Source organism: Aquarana catesbeiana, linkage group LG09 (assembly GCF_042186555.1).
Source record: "Aquarana catesbeiana isolate 2022-GZ linkage group LG09, ASM4218655v1, whole genome shotgun sequence".
Lineage (NCBI taxonomy): Eukaryota > Metazoa > Chordata > Amphibia > Anura > Ranidae > Aquarana > Aquarana catesbeiana.
The window spans coordinates 313,439,452-313,466,123 of record NC_133332.1 but is presented as its reverse complement, the minus strand read 5'-3'; the positions used below and the strand labels follow the sequence as shown (position 1 = coordinate 313,466,123).

The 26,672-nt window shown below is 43.7% G+C and overlaps 1 protein-coding gene across 1 annotated transcript in view; it reads right to left on the bottom strand.

Moving 5' to 3' along the window:
* Positions 1–26,672, bottom strand: part of PAPPA (pappalysin 1) — a 320,719-nt gene that overhangs the window by 259,114 nt on the left and 34,933 nt on the right. Inside the window, exon 2 of the mRNA XM_073600688.1 lies at positions 6,143–7,211. Within this exon, the coding sequence (XP_073456789.1) occupies positions 6,143–7,211 (1,069 nt within the window). The remainder of the gene's footprint in view (positions 1–6,142; positions 7,212–26,672) is intronic.

The window sequence follows — 26,672 nt, the reverse complement described above, 5'->3', positions numbered from 1 at the left end:
GGGTCTTCTCAAATATATATATATATATATATATATATATATATATATATATATATATATATATATATATATATATGTGTGTGTGTATACGTGCTGTATATATATATATATATATAGAGAGAGAGAGAGAGATTTTAGTATTAAAAAAACTAAAAAAGATCATATTTTTCAATTAACATTACATTTTTTCCCAAACATATTACTTTTTTTTTTTTTTTTGTTACCCTGATGAAGGGATACTGTTTGGCCACTTACATGTGCTGGCTGCTTCGAGCTGTAGCCATAACTCCGGTATTTAACATCAAAATCTTAAAGTATTTTCCCAGTTAGAAGGTTGGCAAATGGCAAGCTATCAAAAGGTCCCTGCATGAGTAGAGGTATTATATTTACCTCTCCAAAGGCCCTTGCCTTCTACCTCCACTTCGTTCAAACTCTGCAGCCTTCATCAGCCTCTTCAGGAGTGCCTGTGTCTCCTAACATGCATCATGGTTCCATCCTCCAACCCCATCATCATTACAGGACTCAGAGGTGATGTAAGGGTCGGAGGATGGAACCACGACATACAGCATTAAGGAAAGGCATTCAGCACCCTTGGAAATAGGCTAACGGAGAGCACAACACTGGAGCGGAGGAGAGGTAGGAGACACATTTAAGGAGAGGCAGAATTCAGCCTGGCCATCTCATGCCCAAACGAGAAGATGTCCAAAGAAGTTGCAAGCCCTAAGCTCTCCCTCCTCGTCAGGAACCTTTCCCTACTGCTAGTTCTATCCCTAACAGGAAGAGTACCTGTCCCTACTCTATCCACTCGTCAAAAACTCCTCAAGCCTGGGAGCCAGGGCCTTAAATAGGCTCTGTATGACTCAACATGGCAGTGAGAGGGTGTGGCAGCATCCCACAGATGACCCAAGAAGCCATAAAGGAACCATGTTCCCCTTCCTTTCCAACTGTACTGTCGCTGCAGATGAGTGCCACCTACAGTGGAGAAAGTAGACTGCACCTGCAAGTAGACTGCACCTGCCTACACACGAGTCGCTTTGGCAATGGGTTTATATCCTAGAAAGAATGGAGAGCTCCTGATTCCACAGTTCTCTTCAATACATAAGAAGTTCCTAGACCTCAACATCGTCTACTGAGCAACCCACCACATGGCCTTCAGGATAACATGGCATCTGACATCCCCTGAAGTGTTGAATATTTAAAAGGCTGATGGAGGCCACATGACTGAAATTGAGGAGAAGTAGGAAACAGGGGCTGCTTTGGCAATGGGCTTTGTCCCTCTAAATAGAGTGGAGAGCTTATGAATCTACAGTTCTTCTCTTCAATACATAGGAAGTCCCCAGACCTCAACATGGTCTACTGAGCAACCCACCACATGGCCTTCAGGATAACATGGCATCTGACACCCCCTGAAGTGTTGAATATTTAAAAGGCTGATGGAGGCCACATGACTGAAATTGAGGAGCAGTAGGAAACAGGGGTTGCTTTGGCACTGGGCTTTGTCCCTCTAAATAGAGTGGAGAGCTTATTATTCTACTGTTCCTCTCTTTAATACATAAGAAGTCCCTAGAGCGCAACATGAGCAGCCCCCTACATGGCCCTTAGGATAGCGTGGCCTGGATCTCCAAGGATTTTTTTTTTTTTTTTTTTACCAGTTAGGGAAAGACTACCTGTAAAGTGAGGAAATTACCCTCTACCCACATAAATACCACTATAGGGAATAACCATGATACCAATTTCATCACAGCTGAAAAATAAACACATTATTATCACTATGGACAGAGAGCATAGACCACCACAATCACAACTTGATCCACCACAAAATTACCAAACAAGCTAGTACATGGACATCAACAGCTCTTTGTTGGGCCATACCTATACATCTGGTTCACACCAATTTTTCAACCTTTGAAAAAGATCTCCAAGCAAGCTGGAGGGTAGGTTGAACTACCTTCTAGTTTTTGGAGCTGGCTGCTACTATTTGGGGAACATCTGTCATGTCATAAATCAGACTGTATGATGCATTGAGATCAGGTCAATGAAATGGCCATTTTGAAGGGCTTATATGCAAGTTATTGGCCATAAAAAGGGTATGGGGGCCCGGGTACTGCCCTGAGGGACATCAAGGTATCAATGCAAACAATTTTGTTTTAACAAGATAGTTTTAAAATGAGCAGTGATTTTAATTATGCTTAAAGTGAAACAATCAAAATGACACAAAAATTCCTTTAAATATAGTGCCTGGGGGGTCCCCTTAGTCTGCTTGTAAAGTGGCGCATCTGTACCATGTATAGAACCTGTTGCAGCAAAACTGACATGTATAAAAGAAAAAAAATTACATTTAAATTGCCGCAATAGAAGAATATTTAAAAAAATGTTATGGGGGTCCCCCCAATCCATACCAGGCCCTTTCGAGTCTGGTATGGGTTTGTAAGTCCCACGCCCAAAGAAAAAAATAAAAGCGGCGCCCCTCCCCCAAAATCCATACCAGATCCTTATCTGAGCATGCAGCCCAGCAGGTCAGGAAAAGGGGGGGATGAGCAAGCACCCCCCCTGCTCTAAACAATACAAGGCAACATGGCAACATGCCCTCAACATGTGCTCTGCCCCCACCCCAACGCACCTTGTCCCCTTGTTGATGGGGACAAGGGCCTCTCCCAACAACCCTGGGTTCGTGGTTGTGGGGGTCTGCAGGCAGGAGGCTTATTGGAATCTGGAAGCCCCCTTTAACAAGGGGGCACTCAGATCCCATCCCCCTCCCTATGTGAATGAGTATGGGATACATTGATATTAAAAAAAAAGAAAAAAAAGGGAAAGAGCATTTTCTGAAAAAACAAAACAGGGGGGTACCACCAAGCTTCCTATAGGGTGCACGGTCATACAGGGTGGCCTAGACAGCAGGGGGATTGGTGCGACGGGACGGGAGGACAAACACAGAACAATGCACTGTGTCTGTGTCTTTCCCTCCAGCAGCTGAAAATCAGGGGAGGGTAACCGGCTTTCAGCTGGTGGAGGGAGAGACACAGACACAGTGCATTGCTCTGTAATTGTCCTCCCATCCCGCTGTGCCAATCCCCCTGCTGTCCGGCCCCCCCTGTGTGCCTGGGCACCATACAGGAGGCCCGGTGGTACCCCCTATCAGCGGCCCTGATGTCAATGCCGTTCATTTATTACAATGCCTCACATAGGTTAGAAGCCAATCAATAGAAATCCATTAAAAGGAGAAGTTTGGGGTATATAAGAAACAAATACACATACTCACTATGTTGCAGCATTGATGTGATGATGCAGCTGTCCCATGTCAGTTCTAAGAAGTCAGCGATCACATGACCCCTGATCACTCATATCTCGGTCTGCTGAGAGCGGAGAGCAGTGACTGCCAGTCACCACTCTCTGCGCTTCTTATCCAGCGCTAACTGGAACGCCGGGCTGGAGAGTGGGGCGGGTGCAGTTGGCTCCGTCTTTCAGCCTCTCGCTTAGAGGAAGAGCTAGCTTCAATCAGGCAGCTGGCTGGATCCCAACAATATTTTTGGGATCCTTCCAGAGCCTAAAACGGCTCTACCATGTCAGCTAATAGCCTGCTGTCAGCCAACTCTGGGTCACAGTAGTGCAAAGGTAAGTGCACTCGTGCAACCCACAAAAGAAGTATGGCCAAAAAGCTTTGGCCATACACCTCTTTTAACCATAAATGGTTGAGTAACACAAAACAAATATAGGTAACAGTAATACAGAGACAGAAACTATTACACATAATTCTTGACATAGGGCTTGATATTATGGAAAGGTCTATCTAAAAAATCTAGATCTCACCTCCAGATAACACATCACACATATGTTCTTGAATAAAACTTTCTGGAAATAGTGCACTCATAGTGCACTCAAGTGTATTACCGAAGAGGAGAAAGCATAGGCCAGATGGTTATACTAGCCATATAGGACACCTGACCCTGATGTGTCTTGGATGCTCCACTGCCTTTGTCCTGTTGGGTTCCTTCGCTTTCTATCCTTGAGACACAACATGAAGTGAGAGGAAACCTCTCCAAAGTAAGGGAATTTTCCTCTTAGACCATCATCACCAGAACAGGTGTCCCTATTGGAAGATGTCCCCACTATTCCCATTCTGGTGATAACTGTAAATTGGGGATTGTCCCTTAGAAATCTCCCTTATTTTCTATCTCGAAGACAATAGTCACCAGGACTAATAGAAAGGATGGATCTCCCCTATGGGGACACAGACAGAAACATTTGAAGAGCACCAAACCACAAATTAATCAAAGGAAACTTTTATTATTAATCTATCATCAATTGAAAAACACAGCTAACGTGCTTCGGGAGTCTGGACAGTTCATTAGCAAACTGAATAGATATTACATTTATGTGAGTGGTGCAGCACCTGAAACTGATCCATTTTGAATAATTTCACTTTGCTGACTGGGCTATTTGAGACCTTACAAGCTATTTATAACCTACAAGCCCCGATGAAGTAGGAGTACTCAGACCCTCAAAACGCGTTGGCTGTTTTTTTTCCCTAATTATTTAATGAATATTTGAAGTTTCCTTGGACGTATTTATACATTGGCACTCTTCCTGCTATATTTCTCTTTCTAGATTCTGTTTGACAAGAACAACCTCACCATGGCTATTAAGCCTTTTAAATTGGTTTGACCTTCCAAGTACTAAGTATCAATGTTTCAATAATCTTTTCGATACCTTTTCTGGACTTAGCAATTCAAACTTTCTAATCCATCCCTACTCTACACAAGTATAAAAAAAAAACTTTGGCTACACATACCTACATTTATTTGGCCAACCTAGCCTATCTTTGGCCATTAAGGGCTTAGAAATAGGTTTGACCTTCTGAAATACTGAATCACTGATTATCAATATTCCAAGCACCTTTTTGATAGTTGCTCTGGACTTAGCAATTTAAACTTTGCAAGGGTTCTAATCCATTCCTACTCTACGCAAGTATAAAAAAATATTGTCTACAAATACCTACATTTGGCCAACCAAGCCTGTCCATAGCCATTAAAGACTTAGAAATTGGTTTGACCTTCTGAAATGTTGAACCATTGATTATCATCATTCCAAGCATCTCTTCAATGCCTGCTCTGGACTTAGCAATAAAAACATTGAAGGGTTCTAATCCATCCCTTCTCTACGCTAGTATAAAAAAAAAAAAAAAAAAAAACTTTGGCTACACATACCTACATTTATTTGGCCAACCTAGCCTATCCATGGCCATTAAGGGCTTAGAAATTGGTTTGATCTTCTGAAATATTGAACCACTGATTATCATTATTCCGAGCATCTCTTAGACACCTGTTCTGGATTTAGCAATTCAAACTTTCTAATCCATCCCTACTCTACACAAGTATAAAAAAAAAACTTTGGCTAGACATACCTACATTTATTTGGCCAACCTAGCCTATCTATGGCCATTAAGGGCTTAGAAAAAGGTTTGACCCCCTGAAATACTGAACCACCGATTATCAATATTCCAAGCACCTTTTTGATATCTATTCTGGACTTAGCAACTGAAACTTTGCAAGAGTTCTAATCCATCCCTACTTTATGCAAGTATGAAAAAAAACTTTGGCTACACATACCTACTTTTATTTGGCCAGCCTAGCCTATCCATGGCCATTAAGGGCTTAGGAATTGGTTTGACCTTCTGAAATATTATCATCATTACGAGCATCTCTTAGATACCTGTTCTGGACTTAGCAATTCAAACTTTCGAATCCATCCCTACTCTACACAAGTATAAAAAAAAAAACTTTGGCTACACATACCTACATTTATTTGGCCAACCTAGCCTATCCATGGCCATTAAGGGCTTAGAAATTGGTTTGACCTTCTGAAACCACTGATTATTATTATTCCAAGCATCTCTTCGATACCTGCTCTGGATTTACTAATTACAACTTTGTAGGGACTGTAATCCATCCCTACTCTACATAAAAATAAGAAAAAGCTTTGGCTACACATATATAAATTGGGCCAACCTAGCCCATCAATAATCAAAAACACCCAAAGCAAACATTCTTTTTATGTCCAGCTTCAAGTATACCACAGTTTACACATAACCCAAATATTCATTAACATAAAGTTACAATAAAGCAGGGGAAAAAAAAGGTCCTACCTGTATGGTGAATTTGGGTCAAAGCAAGTTTTTGTGACATCGGTAACATTTGGATTACAGCAAGCTCCGGCATCGTAATCCAATTCCTCAATATTGCAATCCATGTCACATAAACTGTTTTCTTTTCTACTGGAGTTTAAACAGGTGGTGCGTCTGCGACAATCCCCGCCGTCATATCCTGTAAGTTTATGGTTACACTCTGGATCGCACTCGGTGCTTCCAATCTTTGTGATGTCGCAGTTGGTGAGGATGAGTCGCTGTCGTAGGAAGGAGTCGTTTCTTTCCAACACATTCAGTTCCCACGTGATATTGTAAGGACCAAATGCCTCGTTTAATTTTTTATGCTGGAGCTCGATTTGTTCTTTGGTTACCGTTGGGTTATCATGGTTGTCGTCAAACACGTTGACCACTGTATATCGGACGACTCTGGGTCGCCGGAAGCCTGCAACTTTGTTGTAGTTTGAAATGACCTGCACATTGTCACAAAGTGTTTGCCCGCACTGGGGAAGGTCCAAGTTTGTATCCAGTGCCGAAACATGGAGATTGATGGGTTCTACTTTTGGGACCTTTCCGTCTTTCATGGGAGCCCAGATGTCTTTCACATTCTCAAAGCTATCCTGAAGAACAAGTTGAGGTAGAGGATTACTCAGTCCACGCAATGTCTGGCCCATGTCTAGTAATATTTCCTTCTGTGTCCGAGCAGTATTCCAGAGCCTGAACTGTTCCATGTAGCCTCTGTAATTCTGATTAAGTGCATTTCCACCAATCATAAGGGTCTTACATCTTTTCGCGAAAGCGCTGAAGACGGAACCAACTTGTTTGCTACTTGTTGCCACTTGTGCCCCACTGACGTAAAGTTTTATTGTACGACCATTGTAGGTTATGGCTAGATGGACCCACTGGTTTGGGAGGTAGTTGCGATTAGCAGTTATGGTGGTCCAATTTCTAGCACGATCTGTCTTTAAGGAGAAGAAATAGCGAGGATCTCTTGTACCCTGGTCACTTATGGCCTCAATTCCAAGAACCCATCCACGATCATGAGAAGTGTAAGTACATTTGTCATAAAGTCCTAAGCATTCCCAGAAAAGAGAAATGTGTCAATGAAAGTTCAACATAATATCATCACTTTACAGAAACATTTTGCCAATCAAATATTGTCTCATTTATTAACAGTCAATATACTTTGGACATCACAAAGGGACCTATAGAATGATTTTTCATGGAAAGTGTTGCATTTTATCATTAAAAAACAATCCTTGAGCTTTGGGCAAGTGACTCTGCCTAGGCCAGTGTTTCTCAACCAGGGTTCTATAGAACCCTTGGGTTCCTTTTAAACCCTCGGTGCCGGCGCCTCACAGCCCTTTAAGGGGTTTAAGATGCCAGGAGGTGGGGTTTATGATCATGTGACCACTGTGTTTGGCTGTCATGGTAGTCACATGATTGGAAAGCACTTGATCGCAAGCAGCGAATGGGAGCTTTCTGTTAGCCATCGTAACTGTGCCAGGAGCACACGCTTAGCACAGCGAGAGGCTGCATATTTGCGTGCTGTCAGCGCCAAGAGGTTAAGGTTGTTATGGGTTTCTTGGGCAGTGAGCATTGGTGGGTTTATTCTTTCACCTACACTCAACATCAATGCAAGGGGGCAATTTTCCATTAACCATCAATGTAATGGGTCACTTCTACACTGACCACTAATGTTGGTCAAGTGACTTTGCTTAGGCCAGTGTTACTCAACCAGGGTTTCATGGAACTCTTGAGTTCTTAAGGTTGCCATTGTGTTCCTTGGGCAGTGAGCAATGGTGGATTGATCTTTCACCTACACTCAACATCAATGCAAGGGGGCAGTTTTCCATTAACCATCAATGTAATGGGTCATTTTTACACTGAACACTAATGTTGGTCAAGTGACATTGCCTGGACCAGTGTTTCTCAACCAGGGTTCCATGGAACCCTTGGGTTTTGCTTAGGGTTGCCATGTGTTCCTTGAGCAGTACGCAATAGTGGATTGATCTCTTACCTACACTGAACATCAATGCAAGGGGGCAATTTTCCACTAACTGCCAATGTCAGGGGTCACTGCTAAACTGACCACTAATGTTGGTCAAGGGACTTTGCCTAGGCCAGTGTTTCTCAACCAGAGTTCCATGGAATCCTTTGGTTTTTCTTAAGGTTGCCCAGTGTTCCTTGGGCAGTGAGCAATGATGGATTGATCTTTCACCTACACTGAACATCAATGCAAGGGGGGCAATATTCCACTAACTGCCAATGTCAAGGGAACTGCTAAACTGACCACTAATGTTGGTCAAGTGACTGCCTAGGCCAGTGTTTCGCAAACAGAGTTCCGTGGAACCCTTGGGTTCTTTTTAAGGTGTCAGGGGTCACTGTTAAACTGACCACTAATATTGGTCAAGTGACTTTGCCTAGGCCAGTGTTTCTCAACCAGAGTTCCATGGAACCCTTGGGTTCTTCTTAAGGTGTCAGGGATCACTGTTAAACTGACCACTAATGTTGGTCAAGTGACTTTGCCTAGGCCAGTGTTTCTCAACCAGAGTTCCATGGAATCCTTGGGTTTTCCTTAAGGTTCCTTGGGCAGCGAGCAATGATGGATTGATCCTTCACCTACAATGAACATTGATGCAAGGGGGAAATATTACACTAACTGCCAATGTCAAGGGTAACTGCTAAACGGACCACTAATGTTGGTCAAGTGACTGCCTAGGCCAGTGTTTCGCAAACAGAGTACCATGGAACCCTTGGGTTCTTTTTAGGGTGTCTGGGTCACTGCTAAACTGACCATTAATGTTGGTCAAGTGACTTTGCCTAGGCCAGTGTTTCTCAACCAGAGTTCCATGGAATCCTTGGGTTCTTCTTAAGGTTTCCACGTGTTCTTTGGGTAGTGATATCACCTACAATGAACATAAATGCAAGGAGGTAATATTCCACTAACTGCCAATGTCAAGGGTAACTGCTAAACTGACCACTAATGTTGGTCAAGTGACTGCCTAGGCCAATTTTTCGCAAACATAGTTCCATGGAACCCTTGGGTTCTTCTTAAGGTGTCAGGGGTCACTGCTAAACTGATTACTAGTGTTGGTCAAGTGACTTTGCCTAGGCCAGTGTTTCTCAAAGAGAGTTCCATTGAATACTTGGGTTCTTCTTAAGGTTGCCATGTGTTCCTTGGGCAGTGAGCAATGATGGATGGATCTTTCACCTACAATGAACATCAATGCAAGGGGCCAATATTCCACTAACTGCCAATGTCAAGGGTAACTGCTAAACTGACCACTAATGTTGGTCAAGTGACTGCCTAGGCCAGTTTTTCGCTAACAGAGTTCCATGGAACCCTTGGGTTCTACTTAAGGTGTCAGGGGTCACTGCTAAACTGATCACTAATGTTGGTCAAGTGACATTTCTTAGGGCAGTGTTTCTCAACTTGGGTTCCGCTTAAGGTTGCTATGTGAAGGTAGGAGGAGGGGAGGAGCTCATTCTGACAACTCCAGTGCATGTGCAGTGAAGCAATCACCCAAGGAAAACAGAGCTTTTGCATAGATAATGAGTGGGTCCTGACAACACCAGAGAATTAAGTCATTTATAAAGCGTTGTTGGGCCAGAAGCAGAACTAAAACCATAAGCTTGTAAACAGTAAAATCACAAGATAACTCATTAATGTTACATAAGGCTAATGTATAAGAGCCTGCTTTGAATTAAATTGAATTACAGTAGGCTTGCAATACAGCGTTTTTAATTTTTTTTTTTTCCTGGAGAGGCACTTTCAGTGTTCAAAGAAATCAGTGTGTGCACTAAGTAATGTGATTTCCTAAGTCCAAACATGACACACCAAAGAAACACATAACAACCCATGGACAAGCAGACACCGGGGCCAAGGCTATTGTTTTCTCAAAATAATGTATGGTGCGTCATCGTAAAGATTATTCAATCAGTGGATAATGTATAACCGTGCATTCATTTTCCCAGTTAACTCACAATGAGCCTCCAAAATAACGAAGAAAGTTTGTGTTCTGAATCCCTCTGCTGCATGGCACACACATAGATCCCAACAGAGTCTACTGCAACTAAAACCAATGACTAAAGATCTAACCTAATATGCTCATTAGATTAAGATGGTTAAACAGAACCTGTGCCCCCTTATATCAGGTGTCCTTATCAGGGTCCCTTCTTACATGAAGAGTCCCCATTAGATTCCCCCTATACATCGGGGTCCCCCATCAAAGTGCCGTCTTACATCAGGGTCACCATCAGAGGTGCCCCTTACATTGACTGTCCCCATCAGAGTACCACCCTTACATTGGGATGCCCATCAGAGTGTCCCCTTATATCAATTGTCTCCATTAGAGTGGGCCTTACATGAAATGTCCCCCATCAGTGTGCCCCCTTAAATCAATTGTCCCCCTCAGAGTCTCCCTTAGATCAAATGTCCCCATCAGAGTGCCCCCTTACATCAAATGTCTTGATCAGAGTCCCCCTTATATTAAATTACCTCATTAGAGTGCTCCCTTACATCAATTGCCCTCATCAGATTGACTCATGGATTAACGATTTGCCCCATCAGGGTCCATCCTTACATCGGGGTCCCCATCAAAGTCCCCCCTTACATTAGGGTCCCCGTCAGAGTGCCCCTTATAATAACTTTGCATATCAGAGTACCCTCTTACATCAATTTTCCCCATTGGGATGCCCATCAGAGTATCCCCTTACCTCAATTGTCCCCATTAGAATCAACCTTGTATCAACTGTCCCCATCATTGGAGCGTGCCCTACATGAAATGTTCTCATCAGAGTGCCCCTTTACATCAAATGCCCCCATCAGAATAAACCTTGCATCAACTGTCCCCATCAGTGTGCCCCCTTATATCAATTGTCCCCCTCAGAGTCTCCCTTAGATCAAATGTCCCCATCAGAGTGCCCCCTTAAATTAAATGTCTTGATCAGAGTCCCCCTTACATTAAATGTCCTCATCAAAGCGCTCCCTTACATCAATTGTCCCATTAGAGTACCCCCTTACATGAATTGCCCTCCTCAGACTGACTCATGGATCAATGAATTGCCCCTTCAGGGTCCATTCTTACATCGGGGTGCCCATCAAAGTCCCCCCTTACATCAGGGTCCCCACCAGAGTGCCCTTTATATTAACTTCCCCCATCAGATTACCCTCTTCCATCAATTGTCCTCATTGGAATGCCCATCAGAGTGTCCCCTTACATCAATTGTCCCCAATGGATTGTGTCTTACATGAAATGTCCCCATCAGAGTGCCCCCTTAAATCAAATGTCTTGATCAGAGTCCCCCTTACATTAAATGTCCTCATCAGAGCGCTCCCTTACATCAATTGTCCCATTAGAGTACCCCCTTACATGAATTTCCCTCCTCAGACTGACTCATGGATCAATGAATTGCCCCTTCAAGGTACATTCTTAAATCGGGGTCCCCATCAAAGTCACCCCTTACATCAGGGTCCCCAATCAGATTACCCTCTTACATCAATTGGCCCCATTCGAATGCCCATCAGAGTGTCCCCTTACATCAATTGTCCCCATTAGAGTGCGCCTTACATGAAATGCTCCCATCAGAGTGCCCCCTTACAGCAAATGCCCCCATCAGAATCAACTTTACATCAACTGTCCCCATCAGTGTGCCCCCTTAAATCAATTGTCCCCCTCAGAGTCTCCCTTACATCCAATGTCTTGACCAGAGTCCCCCTTACATTAAATGTCCTCATCAGAGCGCTCCCTTACATCAATTGTCCCATTAGAGTACCCCCTTACATGAATTGCCCTCCTCAGACTAACTCATGGATCAATGTATTGCCCTCATCAGGGTCCATCCTTACATCAGGATGCCCATCAGAGTGCCCACTTACATAAATGGCCCCCATCAGAATATCCCTTAAATCAGAATTACCTTTAGAACACTGCATTATATTAATTTTCCCCATCAGAGTGTGCCTTACATGAAATGTTCCCATCAGAATGCCCCCTTACATCAACTGCCTTATCAGAGTTTCCCTTGTATCAACTGCTGCCATCAAAGTGCCCCCTTACATCAACTGTCCCCATCAGTGTCCCCTTTTAAATCAGTTGCCCCCATCAGAATTGTCCTTACATCAAATGTCCCTATCAAATATCCACCATTACATTAGGATGCCCATCAGAGTATCCCCTTATATCAATTGTACCCATAAGAGTGTATCTTACATGAAATGTCCCCATCAGAGCCCCCCTTACATCAAATGCCCTCCTCAGACTTACTCATGGATGAATGAATTGCCCCCAATCAGGGTCCACCCTTACATCAATTGTCCCCATCAGAGTGTCCCCTTTATATCACCCACCAACGACAGCTAACTTCCGGGTTCGGATCAACCAAAGCTCATCAATAGTCTTAAAGTGGAACTTTAGCCAGAAAATTAAGTCCAGCTAGATGACTGCAGGCTGACCCTTTTTACTGGTATAGCTTTGTAAAATAATTAAAATAATTAAAAAAAAGTACTATTATACACACACACATACAATGCTCCCATCACTGGAACTATTTTATTGCCTGTTCCCTAGTTCCCTACAAGCCTACAAGACATATATATATAAAAATAATAAAAAAAAAACCACATATATATATATATATATATATATATATATATATATATATATATATATATATATATATATATATATATACATATATATTTGTTTTTAAGAGTACAAAGGTTTAATTTTGCATGGTCGGTTTAGATACAAACACTGCTTAGGAAGGCTCTTCTGTAAACAATATGAACATTGATCCTTTCCAAGATCTTTGTCTAGTAATCGTTTAGCTTCACTTTACAGCAAAAAAAAAAAACAAAAAATGATGTCAGCTTCAATCTAGCCTATATGTCTGCTATGTATAGGGATGGGTACAACTTATGCCGCGTACACACGAGCGGAATGTCAGACAGAAAAAGTCCGACGGAAGCTTTTCATCGTCTATTCCGATCACGTGTAGGCCTCATCGGACTTTTTTCTTTTGTTTTTCGAAAATTCTGACGGACCTAGAAATAGAACATGTTCTAAATATTTCCGACGGAACCAATTCCTATCGGGAAAAAACGCTCGTCTGTATGCTGTTCCGACGGATCCAAAAAAACGACGCATGCTCTGAAGCAAGTACGAGACGGAAGCTATTGGCTACTGGCTATTGAACTTCCTTTTTTCTAGTCCCGTCGTACGTGCTGTACGTCACCGCGTTCTGGACGGTCGGACTTTGGTGTGACCGTGTGTAGGCAAGACCGCCTGAATGGAATTCCGTCGGAGTTCTGTCGGAGAAACCTTCGGAGTTTATTCCGACGGCTAAACCGGTCGTGTGTACGCGGCATAAGGTTTTGAATTTCCCGAATATAAGAATTTGCATTGGAGTCAACAAAGAAAGCTATATGTAATGCTGCGTACACGAGCGGACTTTACGGCAAACTTTGCCCGGCAGACTTTTCGACGGACTTTATGACGGACTTTCTGAATGAACGGACTTGCCTACACACAATCCACCAAAGTCCGTTGAATTCGTACGTGATGACGTACGACCGGACTAAAACAAGGAAGTTCATAGCCGGTAGCCAATAGCTGCCCTAGCGTGGCTTTTTGTCCGTTGAACTAGCATACAGACGAGCGGACTTTTCGACCGGACTCGAGTTCGACGGAAAGATTTAAAACGTGTTTCAAATCTAAGTCCGTTCAACTTTTGAGAAAACAAAGTCCGCTGGAGCCCACACACGATCAAATTGTCCGACGAAATCCCATCCGCCGGGCAAAGTCCGCCGTAAAGTCCGCTCGTGTGTACGCGGGATAAGTAATTTTTTTTTTAAAGGGGGCAATGGGCTTTAAATGGCTCGTGAGGGTTACAAAGCTTTTTTCTATTTAGGAACTGTACCAAAAGAAAAAGAAAAAAAAGAAGGTAAATTTAAAAAAAAGCAACAAAACCAATTAAGGATCAAAAAAAATTTGAAATGAAAAAAAAAAGAACACAAACACAGTACATCACCAAAAAAACTCACCCTCTGAAAAAGAAAAAAAAAAAAAAAACACGTATAATGTAAGATTTGCTGAAGCTGCTTGGTAATTTTGGTGCAAAATGTTGGAAACATTTGTTGAAACATGTTGGGTCTTCTGAAAACCATATGACTGATTTGGGCCTCTTTCATGGAGACCTTCTCTTATGCTTCAGAATATAGCTGTATATTGTATTGTATATATGACCAGCATCATTGTTTTTATAATAATGTTCTTTATGCATATTTTTGTATAAATACTTTTTGAATACCTTTCTATATGCTTGTTTTCTCACCACTTTACTCTCAACTAAACCCTTACCCATACAATCCCTGGGGCATCCCTCCCAATCTTTTACATGCACTTTACAGCCTACAGTATGGCCCAATGAGAGATTTCGTAGATCTCATAAGAGCGGCTTTTTGCCACTCATATGTCTGGAACAGGTTGCGAAAAGAATCTCTAAGACTTGTGCCTCCATTAATCCACAGTTAAGTCGAGAGCTGAGAGAACTTCAGCAGCACCATGACTATTCTCCCTAAAGTTGGGCTCCTATTAAGGTGAAAGAAGCCAAGGACACACCATACAATTTGCCGACTTTTGTACTAAAAAGTATGGCCCAATGAGAGATTTCGTAGATCTCATAAGAGCAGCTTTTTGCCACTCATTGGTCTGGAACAGGTTGCGAAAAGAATTTCTAATGCCCCGTACACACGGTCGGATTTTCCGATGGAAAATGTCCGATCGGAGCGTGTTGTCGGAAATTCCGACCGTGTGTGGGCTCCATCGGACATTTTCCATCAGATTTTCCGACACACAAAGTTGGAGAGCAGGAGATAACATTTTCCGACAACAAAATCCGTTGTCGGAAATTCCGATCGTGTGTACTCAAATCCGACGGACAAAGTGCCACGCATGCTCAGAATAAATAAAGAGATGAAAGCTATTGGCCACTGCCCCGTTTATAGTCCCGACGTACGTGTTTTACGTCACCGCGTTTAGAACGATCGGATTTTCTGACAACTTTGTGTGACCGTGTGTATGCAAGACAAGTTTGAGCCAACATCCGTCGGAAAAAATCCTAGGATTTTGTTGTCGGAATGTCCGAACAATGTCCGACCGTGTGTACGGGGCATAAGACTTGTGCCTCCATTAATCCACATTCTCAGTAGATAGCTGAGAGAACTTCAGCAGCACCATGACTATTCTCCCTAAAGTTGGGCTCCTATTAAGGTGAAAGAAGCCAAGGACACACCATACAATCTGCCGACTTTTGTAACAAAGATGATAGTTATGTTAACATGCCTACTGTAATAAATGAACTGAATGAGTGTTCGTGGAAAGTTACCATGGAAGAACCAAAGACATTTAAAATGACCATCAGTGTCTGTCTTAGGTTTGCTAAAGACCAATTGAATGTTAAACCTCACTACGCGAGCTATGGTCGTAAAAGGCATATGTTGAGCTTTGCTAAAGTCCAATTGGATGTTAAAGATCACTACATGAACTATGGTTTATAAATTATGTATTTGGGATTTTTAAGGTGCTAAATTAGAACAAAATCATTTATAAAAAAAAAAGTAGAAATTTATTAGAGCATAAAAACAAACATACAAAAAGCAGATATTGATATTACAGTATTAATACATGTGCTGACTGATTTCATCTCTACATGTTTCGCCTTGGTAATTGGCTTCTTCAGGAGAATTAATTGATATCAGGCACAGTGAGCACTGTATATTCAAAAGCTATCTGCATATAAATTGAGGCTCCAGAGTCATGGGGATATGAGAAATCGGATCATCAGGTAAAGCCATAGAGAGGGGATGTATCTAGAGTACAGTCACTGGTAATGGTCCAGAAAACCTATACCAGGAATCCTTTAATACGTTCCCAAGCTTGAAAGTTGATTATTCACCTCCAATTCCACAAAGGAATGGATAGAAATGCAAAAGATAATGAAAGAGATAAGATGAACTCCTTTCTGAATTTTCGCTAAGTCAAATTATGACCCCTTCAGTCAGAAGTTAAAAAAAATCCAGCATGGGAAGGGGAAAGATTGGTTGGTGACTACTTTTTGTATGTTTGTTTTTATGCTCTAATAAATTTCTACGTTTTATAAATTATTTTGTTCTAATTTACCACCTTGAAAATCTCAAATACATCTTTAAATTTCTAATTATCTTTCAAGGGATGTGGTGCTTTATCATTATTAGATGATAAGCAAAATATCTTCTCTCCTATGGTTTATAAAAGGTTTAAGTTGAGATTTGCTAAAGTACAACTGGATGTTGAAAATCAATAAATGAACTATGGTCATAAAAGTTTTAAGTTGAGGTTTGCTAAAGTCCAATTGGATTTTGAAGATCACTATATGAACTATGGTCGTAAAAGGTTTAAGTTGAGCTTTGCTAAAGTCCAATTGGATGTTGAAGATCACTATATGAACTATGGTCATGAAAGGTTTAAGTTGAGCTTTGCTAAAGTCCAATTGGATGTTGAAGATCACTATATGAACTATGGTCATAAAAGGTTTAAGTTGAGCTTTGCTAAAGTCCAATTGGATGTTGAAGATCACTATATGAACTATGGTCATAAAAGGTTTAAGTTGAGCTTTGCTAAAGTCCAACTGGATTTTACAAATCACTATATGAATTACGGTCATATAAGATTTCCATTGAGGTTTGCTAAAATTCAACTGGATGTTCAACATCACTATATGAACCATGGTCATATAAGACTTGCGTTGAGGTTTGCTAAAGTCCAAATGGATGTTCAACATCACTACATGAACTACGGTCATAAAAGGCTTATGTTGAGCTTTGCTAAAGTCAAATTGGATGTTGAACATTACTAAATGAACTATGGTCATGAAAGGCCTACGACGGTTGCTAAAGTCCAACTGGATGTTGAACATCACTACATGAGCTATGGTGGTCGTAAAAGGCTTATGTTGAGCTTTGCTAAATTCCAACTGGATTTTCATCATCACTATAGAAACTACGGTCATATAAGACTTGCGTTGAGGTTTGCTAAAGTCCAACTGGATGTTCAACATCACTACATGAACTATGGTCATAAAAGGCTTACGTTGAGGTTTTCTAAAGACCAATGGGATGTTGAACATCATCACATGAACTATGGTCGTAAAAGGTTATGTTGAGCTTTGCTAAAGTCCAACTGGGTGTTGAACAACACTATAGGAACTATGGTCATATAAGACTTGCATTGAGGTTTGCTAAAGTCCAACTGGATGTTCAACATCACTACATGAACTATGGTCATTAAAGGCTTACGTTGAGGTTTGCTAAAGACCAACAGGATGTTGAACATCATTACATGAACTATGGTCATAAAAGACTTATGTTGGACTTTGCTAAAGTCCAACTGGATGTTGAACAACACTATAGGAACTACGATCAGATAAGACTTGCGTTGAGGTTTGCTAAAGTTCAACTGGATGACATCACTACATGAACTATGGTCATAAAATGCTTAACTTGAGGTTTGCTAAAGACCAACTGGATGTTGAACATGATTACATGAACTATGGTCGTAAAAGGCTTATGTTGAGTTTTGCTAAAGTCCAACTGGCTGTTGAACAACACTATAGGAACTACGACCATATAAGACTTGCGTTGAGGTTTGCTAAAGTCCAACTGGATGTTCACCATCACTACATGAACTATGGTCATAAATGGCTTATGTTGAGGTTTGCTAAAGACCAACTGGATGTTGAACATCATTACATGAACTATGGTCATAAAAGACTTAAGTTGAGGTTTCCTAAAGACCAACTGGATGTTGAACATCACTACATGAACTATGGTCGTAAAAGGCTTATGTTGAGGTTTGCTAAAGTCCAACTGGGTGTTCAACATCACTACATGAACTATGGTCATAAAAGGCTTACGTTGAGGTATGCTAAAGACCAACTGGATATTGAACATCACTACATGAACTATGGTCATAAAAGATTTAAATTTCTGGTAAACATACAAAGTGTTAGCAGTGGGGCCTACAAAGGGGTGCAACTACAGGTGGGGATTGTCAGTATATGTGCCCTGAATAAACTTTTTGGAGAATTGACATTGTTAGTGTGTGTCCTTTCTTCTATTAACTTGCTTCAGAAAGCATGTTGCATCATATTAGCTGAGTTTGACCCCTAAGGTCCAGTCCACGCCTGAGCGATCTGGAGCGCATTTCCACACCATTCTGCATACTGTATCTGTTCATTGTGGTGCACCAAATCACAAATGTACTGTGCTGCTCAGCCTAGGTCCCTGGTGCACAACATGCTGCCCTTTGGCACCAGCAGACATTAATCTGACATGTAATGTGTCTCCAGCCTATGACTGTCCTGAAGCAAGTCTCTAGTCTCCAACAACTTCTCCATCATGTATGCAGTCTTTGACCAACTCTTGCAGCAGTCTGTAGTCTCTGACCATATCCTGTTATATGGCTGCAGTCTCTCACCATTTCCTGCTGCATGCCTGTAGTCCCTGATCATCTCCTGTAGCATGCACATAGTCCTTGACCATCTCCTGTAGCATGCTCATAGTCTCTGATCATCTCCTGTACCATGCCCATTGTCTCTGACCATCTCTTGTAGCATGCTCATAGTCTCTGACCATCTCTTGTAGCAAGTCTGCAGCCTCTGACCAACTCTTGTAGAATGCCCATAGTCTCTGACTATCTCCTGTAGCATGCACGTAGTCTCTGTCCATCTCCTCTAGCATGCCCATAGTCTCTAACATCTCTTGTAGCATGTCTTCAGGCTCTGACCATCTCTTGTAGTGTGCGCATAGCACCTACCCATCTCATGTAGCACATCTGCAGTTTCTGATTATCTCTTGTAGCATGCCCATAGTCTCCCCATCTCATGTAGCATGCCTATAGTCTCTAACCATCTCTTGTAGTGTGCCCATAGTCTCTGTCTATCTCATGAAGCATTCCTATAGACTCTGACCATTTCTTGTAGCATGCCCATATTCTCTGAACATCTATAGTAGCATGCCCATAGTCTCTGTCCATCTCTTGTAGTATGTCTGCAGTCTCTGACCATCACTTGTAGCAGGTCCATAGTCTCTGGCCCTCTCCTGTTGTATATCTGCAGTCTCTGACAGCTTTCAGTCTCATTACATTCACTGAATATAACGCAGTGCCCTTTGAGGATGCCAAGACCCACACTAGAGGTTCCCTATATCAAGGAAGTTGACCATCCCCCCCGCCCCAAGCCTAGGTGCATTGAGATCCCATTCAATATATATTACCGCAAATTTTACATGTTGCCACAACACTCGGGTCTGAATCTGGCCAAACCTTAGTTCACAGCTGTAGTAATAAAAAAAAAAAAAGATTCTGCACTCTGTGCAGCATTCAGAAAAGCTATAATCTTTGAGACATGGAAAAGAAAATGCATGGAAAGACGTAAAGGGTAATACGGTAAAGGAAATATTTATTGCCACTCTAAAGAAAAAAAAAAAAAGTTACCCACGCAACATGTGGTCTATCCCTTTCATCCAGCAGTAATCCTTGGAACGCCTCGTAAGGATGATTAATGAAAGTGCAGGATTGGGGGGGGGGGGGGGAATGCACAAGGGAGCCATGCCTATCTGTGAGGGCAGTAATATGACGCACAGTAATGCCATTCTACCCGTTGCCAGCCCAGGCACTATAGCATTTCACGTCGATCTCAAACCCCGCAGCGCCTGGCTTACAGCGGAGGATGTGTGTACAGTCTGTGCTCTGTTCTACGCTGAACACAGAAAATCGGGGGCAGGTGAGGTGATTTCATCCAGAAGAGGGAATTCAAGGTCAATCCGTAGCCACAGCACACACAGCGCAGGCTGGGGTAGAGATGGAGGGGGGAGGGGTTGGGTAGGCGTGCCTAGCCTTTCCTGGCTTTAATTGTCAAGTATCAAAGCGGTAGACAAACGCTCCACAGAGCTGATATTCTCCAAGAATCTATATGAAAAGCTTTTATCTGTCAGGTGGAAAGTAATACGCTTAGACAAGCCGGGGCTGCTCTGGGCTCAATGTGGCACAAGCTATGTCCGGGAAGGGGGGGTGGGGGATTAACGGTAACAGAGTCTTAGTTCCTCGATAAAATAGGGTTGTATGGGACTCCATAGGATTTTATAGCACAAAGCAAGCATCTGGCTAGAAAAAGCAATGCTCCAACAAAACAAACTGGTCTTCTTTTCTTGGTGCAGCAAGCAAAGAACGTGGGGCAAAAAATTAATGTGGTTTCGTATAGTTGAGTATGCAAAGACCATCCATTCAAACAAAAATCTTTCCATAAGATTTCATGAGTATTAAATGAACTTTATGCATGTTATTTACCTATAAAAGCCTCCCTCGTATAGACATCCAAAAGCCTTGGGACAGCTGCCGCCATCTTGGATGTGATGTTGGCAGCTCCAGAAGACTAGATTACAACCATTTTCAAACAGGGTTCTGTGGAACCCTAGAGTTCCTCCAGAGGTTGCTTGGAGTCCCTTCAGCTGTGGCTGATTGACCTCTCATTTTGTGGTGCCCGCATAGTTCTAGGGGCCAACACTACTTTTTGTGACGCATTCTTCCCATTGACCACCAATGTAAGGTCAATTCTTCCCATTGACCACCAATGTAAGGAGCATTCTTCCCATTGACCATCAATGTAAGAAACATTCTTCCCATTGACCACGAATGTAGGGACCATTCTTCCTATGGACCACCAATATAAGGGCCATTCCTCCCACTAACCACCAATGTAAGGAGCATTCTTCCTACTGGCTATCAAAGTAAGGGGCACTCTTCCTACTAACAACCAAGTAAAGGGTAATTCTTTCCTCTGTCCACCAATGTGTTATAAAATGCATTTTTTGCATGTTATTTATCTATAAAAGTTCCCCTTGTGTAGATATCCAAATGTCTTGGGACTGCTGCTGGGTGCCACCATTTTGGATGTAATGTCAGCCCTAGAAGACTATATGAGAGCTATTTTAACCAGGGTTCTGTGAAGCCCTAGGGTTCCTCCAGAAGTTGCTTGGTGCCCCTTAGACTGTGGCTGATTGACCTCTCATTTGGTGGTGCCTGCATAGTTCTGGGGTCAACACTACTTGGCGGAGGAAGCAGCAAAACACCAATGATATTCTTAGCTGACTACAGGATGGCATTCTCTCTAATGACCACCAAAGTAAGGAACATTCTTCCCTTTGACCACCAATTTAAAGAGCATTCCTCCCTCCAACAACCAATATAAGGGGCATTCTTCCTACTGACAACCAATGAATAGGTCATTCTTCCCTCTGACCACCAGTGTATGTGTTTAATGAATGTTATGCATGGTATTTACCAAAAAAGCCTCCCTTATATAGACCTCCAAAAGCCCTAAGACTGCTGCTGGGTGCCACCATCTTTATGTGATGTTAGCAGCCCCAGAAGACTCTATTACATCCATTTGTACCAGGGTTCTATGGAACCCTAGGGTTCCTCCACAGTTTGCTAGGGGTTCTCTCTACCCCCCCTCTGAAATATGATCCGTGATGGAAGGCTTTTCAGAAGGAGACAAAGCAGCACCTGCCAGGCATTTAGAAGGTGATCTTGCAGCTGGGGATGCACTGATACCCTTTTTTTTACAACGAGTACCGATACTTTTTTTTTTTAGTGCTCGTAGATACCAAATACCGATCCCTACCGCAACCGTTTTGTTTTCACTTCAGCTGTCATCAATGGTATCGGTCTCAGGTATCGGTGCATTTGCACAAGAACCCATACTTGTGCAAATACTCGGTATTGGCACCGATACTAGTACCGGTGCAACCCTACTTGCAAGCCTTCTCAATTCCCTTTTCTTTTCAGCCAAAATGGCAACTTTCTCTTTTGAAATACAGTAATAAACTGCTTGACTGGCGGTTGCGCCGCCGCCTCATTAAATTGAATGTTTTGCGTTTTGGTGGCCAAACTGCCTGCCAAACATGATCACGGTGATTTCAATGTTCTTCCCCTCCTCCAGCCACAATGGCACAGTTTTGGTGGACGGTTAGGGGAGGTAGAAAATGTGGCTCTACCACCTGTTTTACCACGCCCCTGGCCGCCTGTGTGACCGAGGCCTAAATGCGTAAAAATTCAAATGTTTTGGTTACCTTAAAAAGGAAAGAAAACACGCACAGGCATAGCATGAAAGTTACGATTTGTTTTTGTTTCCAAAATAAATGTTTCTCTCCTTGGGCCGGAATCTGGGCCAAGTTGTGGAGAGTTTTTCTTCTTCTCCCATTTGGAATTGAGTTCCCTTCATTTAAATGTGATTTTTACACTTTCATGCTGTAGAGCAGCTTTCGTCAACTTTTTTTCAGTCATTTGATGCCTTCAAACCTGTAAATCTCAAGGCACCCAAAGGCCTCAAAGATGTCAGAGGTCCCCCCCATCATATCAGAGCCCCCACTTCACACAAGAGCCTCCCCTTCACATCAGGGATCCCCCTTTACATCAGAGTTGCCCGTCACAACCGAACCCCCCTTCACATCAGGGGTTCCCCTTCACATCGGAGGTTTCCATCACAACAGAGCCCCTCCTTCACATCAGGGGCTCCCCTTCATATCAGAGGTCTCCATCACATCAGATCCCCCCCTTTACATCTAAGGTCCCCATCACAACAGAGGTCCCCCTTCACATCAGAGATTCTCCCTTCACACCAGAGGTCATCCCTCCATGGCAGAGCCCCCCTTCATATCAGAGGCCCCCATTACAATAGAGTTCCCTATCAGAACAGAGCCCACCCTTCACATCAGAGCCCCCCCCTTCACATCAGAGGTCCCCTTATCACATCAGAGATCATCCCTTCACATCAGAGGTCATCCCTCCATGGCAGAGCCCCCCTTCATATCAGAGGCCCCCATTACAATAGAGCCCCTCTTCATATCAGAGCCCCCCTTCATACCAGAGGTCCCCTCATCACATCAGAGGCCCCCCTTCACATCAGAGGTCATCCCTCCACGCAGAGCCCCCCTTCATATCAGAGGCCCCCATTACAATAGAGCCCCCCTTCATATCAGAGGCCCCCATTACAATAGAGCCCCTCTTCATATCAGAGCCCCCCTTCATACCAGAGGTCCCCTCATCACATCAGAGGCCCCCCTTCACATCAGAGGTCATCCCTCCACGGCAGAGCCCCCCTTCATATCAGAGGCCCCCATTATAATAGAGCCCCCCTTCATATCAGAGGTCCCCTCATCACATCAGAGGCCCCCCTTCACATCAAAGGTCCCCCTTCACATCAGAGGTCATCCCTCCACAGCAGAGCCCCCTTCATATCAGAGGCCCCCATCACAATAGGGCCCCTCTTCACATCAGAGCCCCCTTCATATCAGAGGTCCCCTCATCACATCACAGCCACCTCTTCACATCAGAGGCCCCCGTTCACATCAGAGGTCCCCATTACAAAAGAAGCCCCCCTTCACATCAGAGGTCCCCTCATCACATCAGAGACCCTCCCTTCACATCAGAGATCATCCCTCCACGGCAGAGCCCCCCTTCATATCAGAGGCCCCCAAAACAATAGAGCCCCTATTCATATCAGAGCCCCCCTTCATATCAGAGGTCCCCTCATCACATCACAGCCACCTCTTCACATCAGAGGTCCCCCTGCACATCAGAGGCTCCCCTCCACATAAGAGGTCACCATTACAAAAGAAGCCCCCCCTTCACATCAGAGGTCCCCCTTCACATCAGAGCCCCCCTTCACATCAGACGTCCCCCTTTACATCAGAGGTCCCCCTTTAGATCAAAGGTCCCCCTTTACATCAGAGGCTCCCCTTCACATAAGAGGTCACCATTACAAATGAAGCCCCCCCTTCACATCAGAGGTCCCCCTTCACATCAGAGGTCCCACTTTACATCAGAGGTCCCCCTTTACATCAGAGTTCCCCTTTACATCAGAGCCCCCCTTCACATCAGAGGCCCCCCTTTACATCAGAGTTCCCCTTTACATCAGAGCCCCCCTTCACATCAGAGGCCCCCCTTTACATCAGAGGTCCCCCTTTACCTCAGAACCCCCCCTTCACATCAGAGATCCTCCCTTCACATCAGAGGTCCCCCATTACAAAAGAAGCCCCCCTTCACATCAGAGGTCCCCTTTACATCAGAGGTCCCCCTTTACATCAGAACCCCCCCTTCACATCAGAGATCCTCCCTTCACATCAGAGGTCATCCCTCCATGGCAGAGCCCCCCTTCATATCAGAGGCCCCCAAAACAATAGAGCCCCCCTTCATATCAGAGATCCCCTCATCACATCAGAGGTCCCATTACAAAAGAAGCCCCCCTTCACATGAGAGGTCCCCCTTTACATCAGAGGTCTCCTTTACATCAGAGCCCCCTCTTTACATCAGAGTCCCCCCTTCACATCAGAGGTCACACTTTGCATCAAATCCCCCTCTTTACATCAGAGTCCCCCCCTCACATCAGAGGTCACTCTTTGCATCAGAGCCCCCTCTTTACACCAGAGTCCCCCCTCACATCAGAGGACCCTATCATAAAAAAGCCCCCCCTTCACATCAGAGCCCCCACTTCACATCAGAGGCCCCCTTCACATCAGAGGTCCCCATTACAAAAGAAGCCCCCCTTCACTTCAGAGGTGTCCCCTTCACATCAGAGGTCTACCTTTACATCAGAACCCCCTCTTTACATCAGAGTCCCCTCTTCACATCAGAGGCCCTCTTCACATCATAGGTCCCTATCAGAACAAAGCCCCCCCTTTACATCAGAGGTCCCCTCATCACATCTGAGGTCCCCTATCACATCAAAGATCCTCCCTTCACATCAAAGGCCATCCTTTCATGTCAGAGCCCCCCTTCATATCCGAGGCCCCCAACACAATAGAGCCCCCCTTCATATCAGAGGTCACCTCATCACATCACAGCCACCTCTTCACATCAGAGGACCCCCTTCACATCAGAGCCCACCCCCCCCCCACATCAGAGTTCCCCAAAGTTTACAATAAAGCCTAAATTTTTTTTTAGCAGAGACCCTAGGGAATAAAACAGCGATCATTGCAATTTTTTATGTCACACAGTATTTGTGCAGTGGTTTTGCTAACGCATTTTTTGGGGGGAAAAATAACACTTTAGTGAATAAAAAAAAAAAAAACAATAGTTACCCCCAATTTTTTTTTTTTTGTAAAATGTGAAAGATGATGTTACGCCGAGTAAATAGATACCTAACATGTCATGGTTTAAAATTGTGCACCCTTGTGGAATAGCAACAAACCAAGGTACTTAAAAATCTCCATTGGCGACGCTCTAAACGTCACCCGTTTAGAGTTACAGAGGAGGTCTAGCACTAGATTTATTGCTCTCGCTCTAACGATCACAGCGATACCTCACATGTATGAACTTTAATGCATCCCAGTCTTAGTCCGTAGGGTTCAATATTAAGTTGGCCCACCCTTTGCAGCTATAACAGCTTCAACTCTTCTGGGAAGGCCGTCCACAAGGTTTAGGAGTGTGTCTATGGGAATGTTTGATCATTCTTCCAGAAGCGCATTTGTGAGGTCAGGCACTGTGAAGGCCTGGCTCGCAGTCTGCGCTTTATTGCATCCCAAAGGTGTTCTATGGGGTTGAGGTCAGGACTCTGTGGAGGCCAGTCAAGTTCCTCCACCCCAAACTCGCTCATCCATGTCTTTATGGACCTTGCTTTGTGCACTGGTGCGCAGTCATGTTGGAACAGGAAGGGGCCATCCTCAAACTGTTCCCACAAAGTTGGGAGCATGAAATTGTCCAAAATGTCTTGGTATGCTGACGCCTTAAGAGTCCCCTTCACTGGAACTAAGGGGCCAAGCCCAACCCCCGAAAAACAACCCCACCCCATAATCCCCCCATCCACCAAATGATTAGGACCAGTGCACAAAGCAAGGTCCATAAAGACATTGATGGTCTAGTTTGGGGTGAAGGAACTTGACTGGCCCCTTAGTTCCAGTGAAGGGGACTCTTAAGGCGTCAGCATACTAAGACATTTTGGACAATTTCATGTTCCCAACATTGTGGGAACAGTTTGGGGACGGCCCCTTCCTGTTCCAACATGACTGCGCACCAGTGCACAAAGCAAGGTCCATAAAGACATGGATGAGCGAGTTTGGGGTGGAGGAACTTGACTGGCCTGACCTCAACCCGACAGAACACCTTTGGGATGAATTAGAGCGGAGACTGCGAGCCAGGCCTTCTCATTCAACATCAGTGCCTGACCTCACAAATGCGCTTCTGGAAGAATGGTCAAACATTCCCATAGACACCCTCCTAAACCTTGTGGACGGCCTTCCCAGAAGAGTTGAAGCTGTTATAGCTGCAAAGGGTGGGCCAACTCAATATTGAACCCTACGGACTAAGACTGGGATGCCATTAAAGTTCATGTGCGTTTAAATGCAGGTGTCCCAATACTTTTTGGTAATATAGTGTATCTCTCTGTTCCCGTAGCCTCCCAGTATGGACACATCAGGGAGGTGCCTAATTATGCA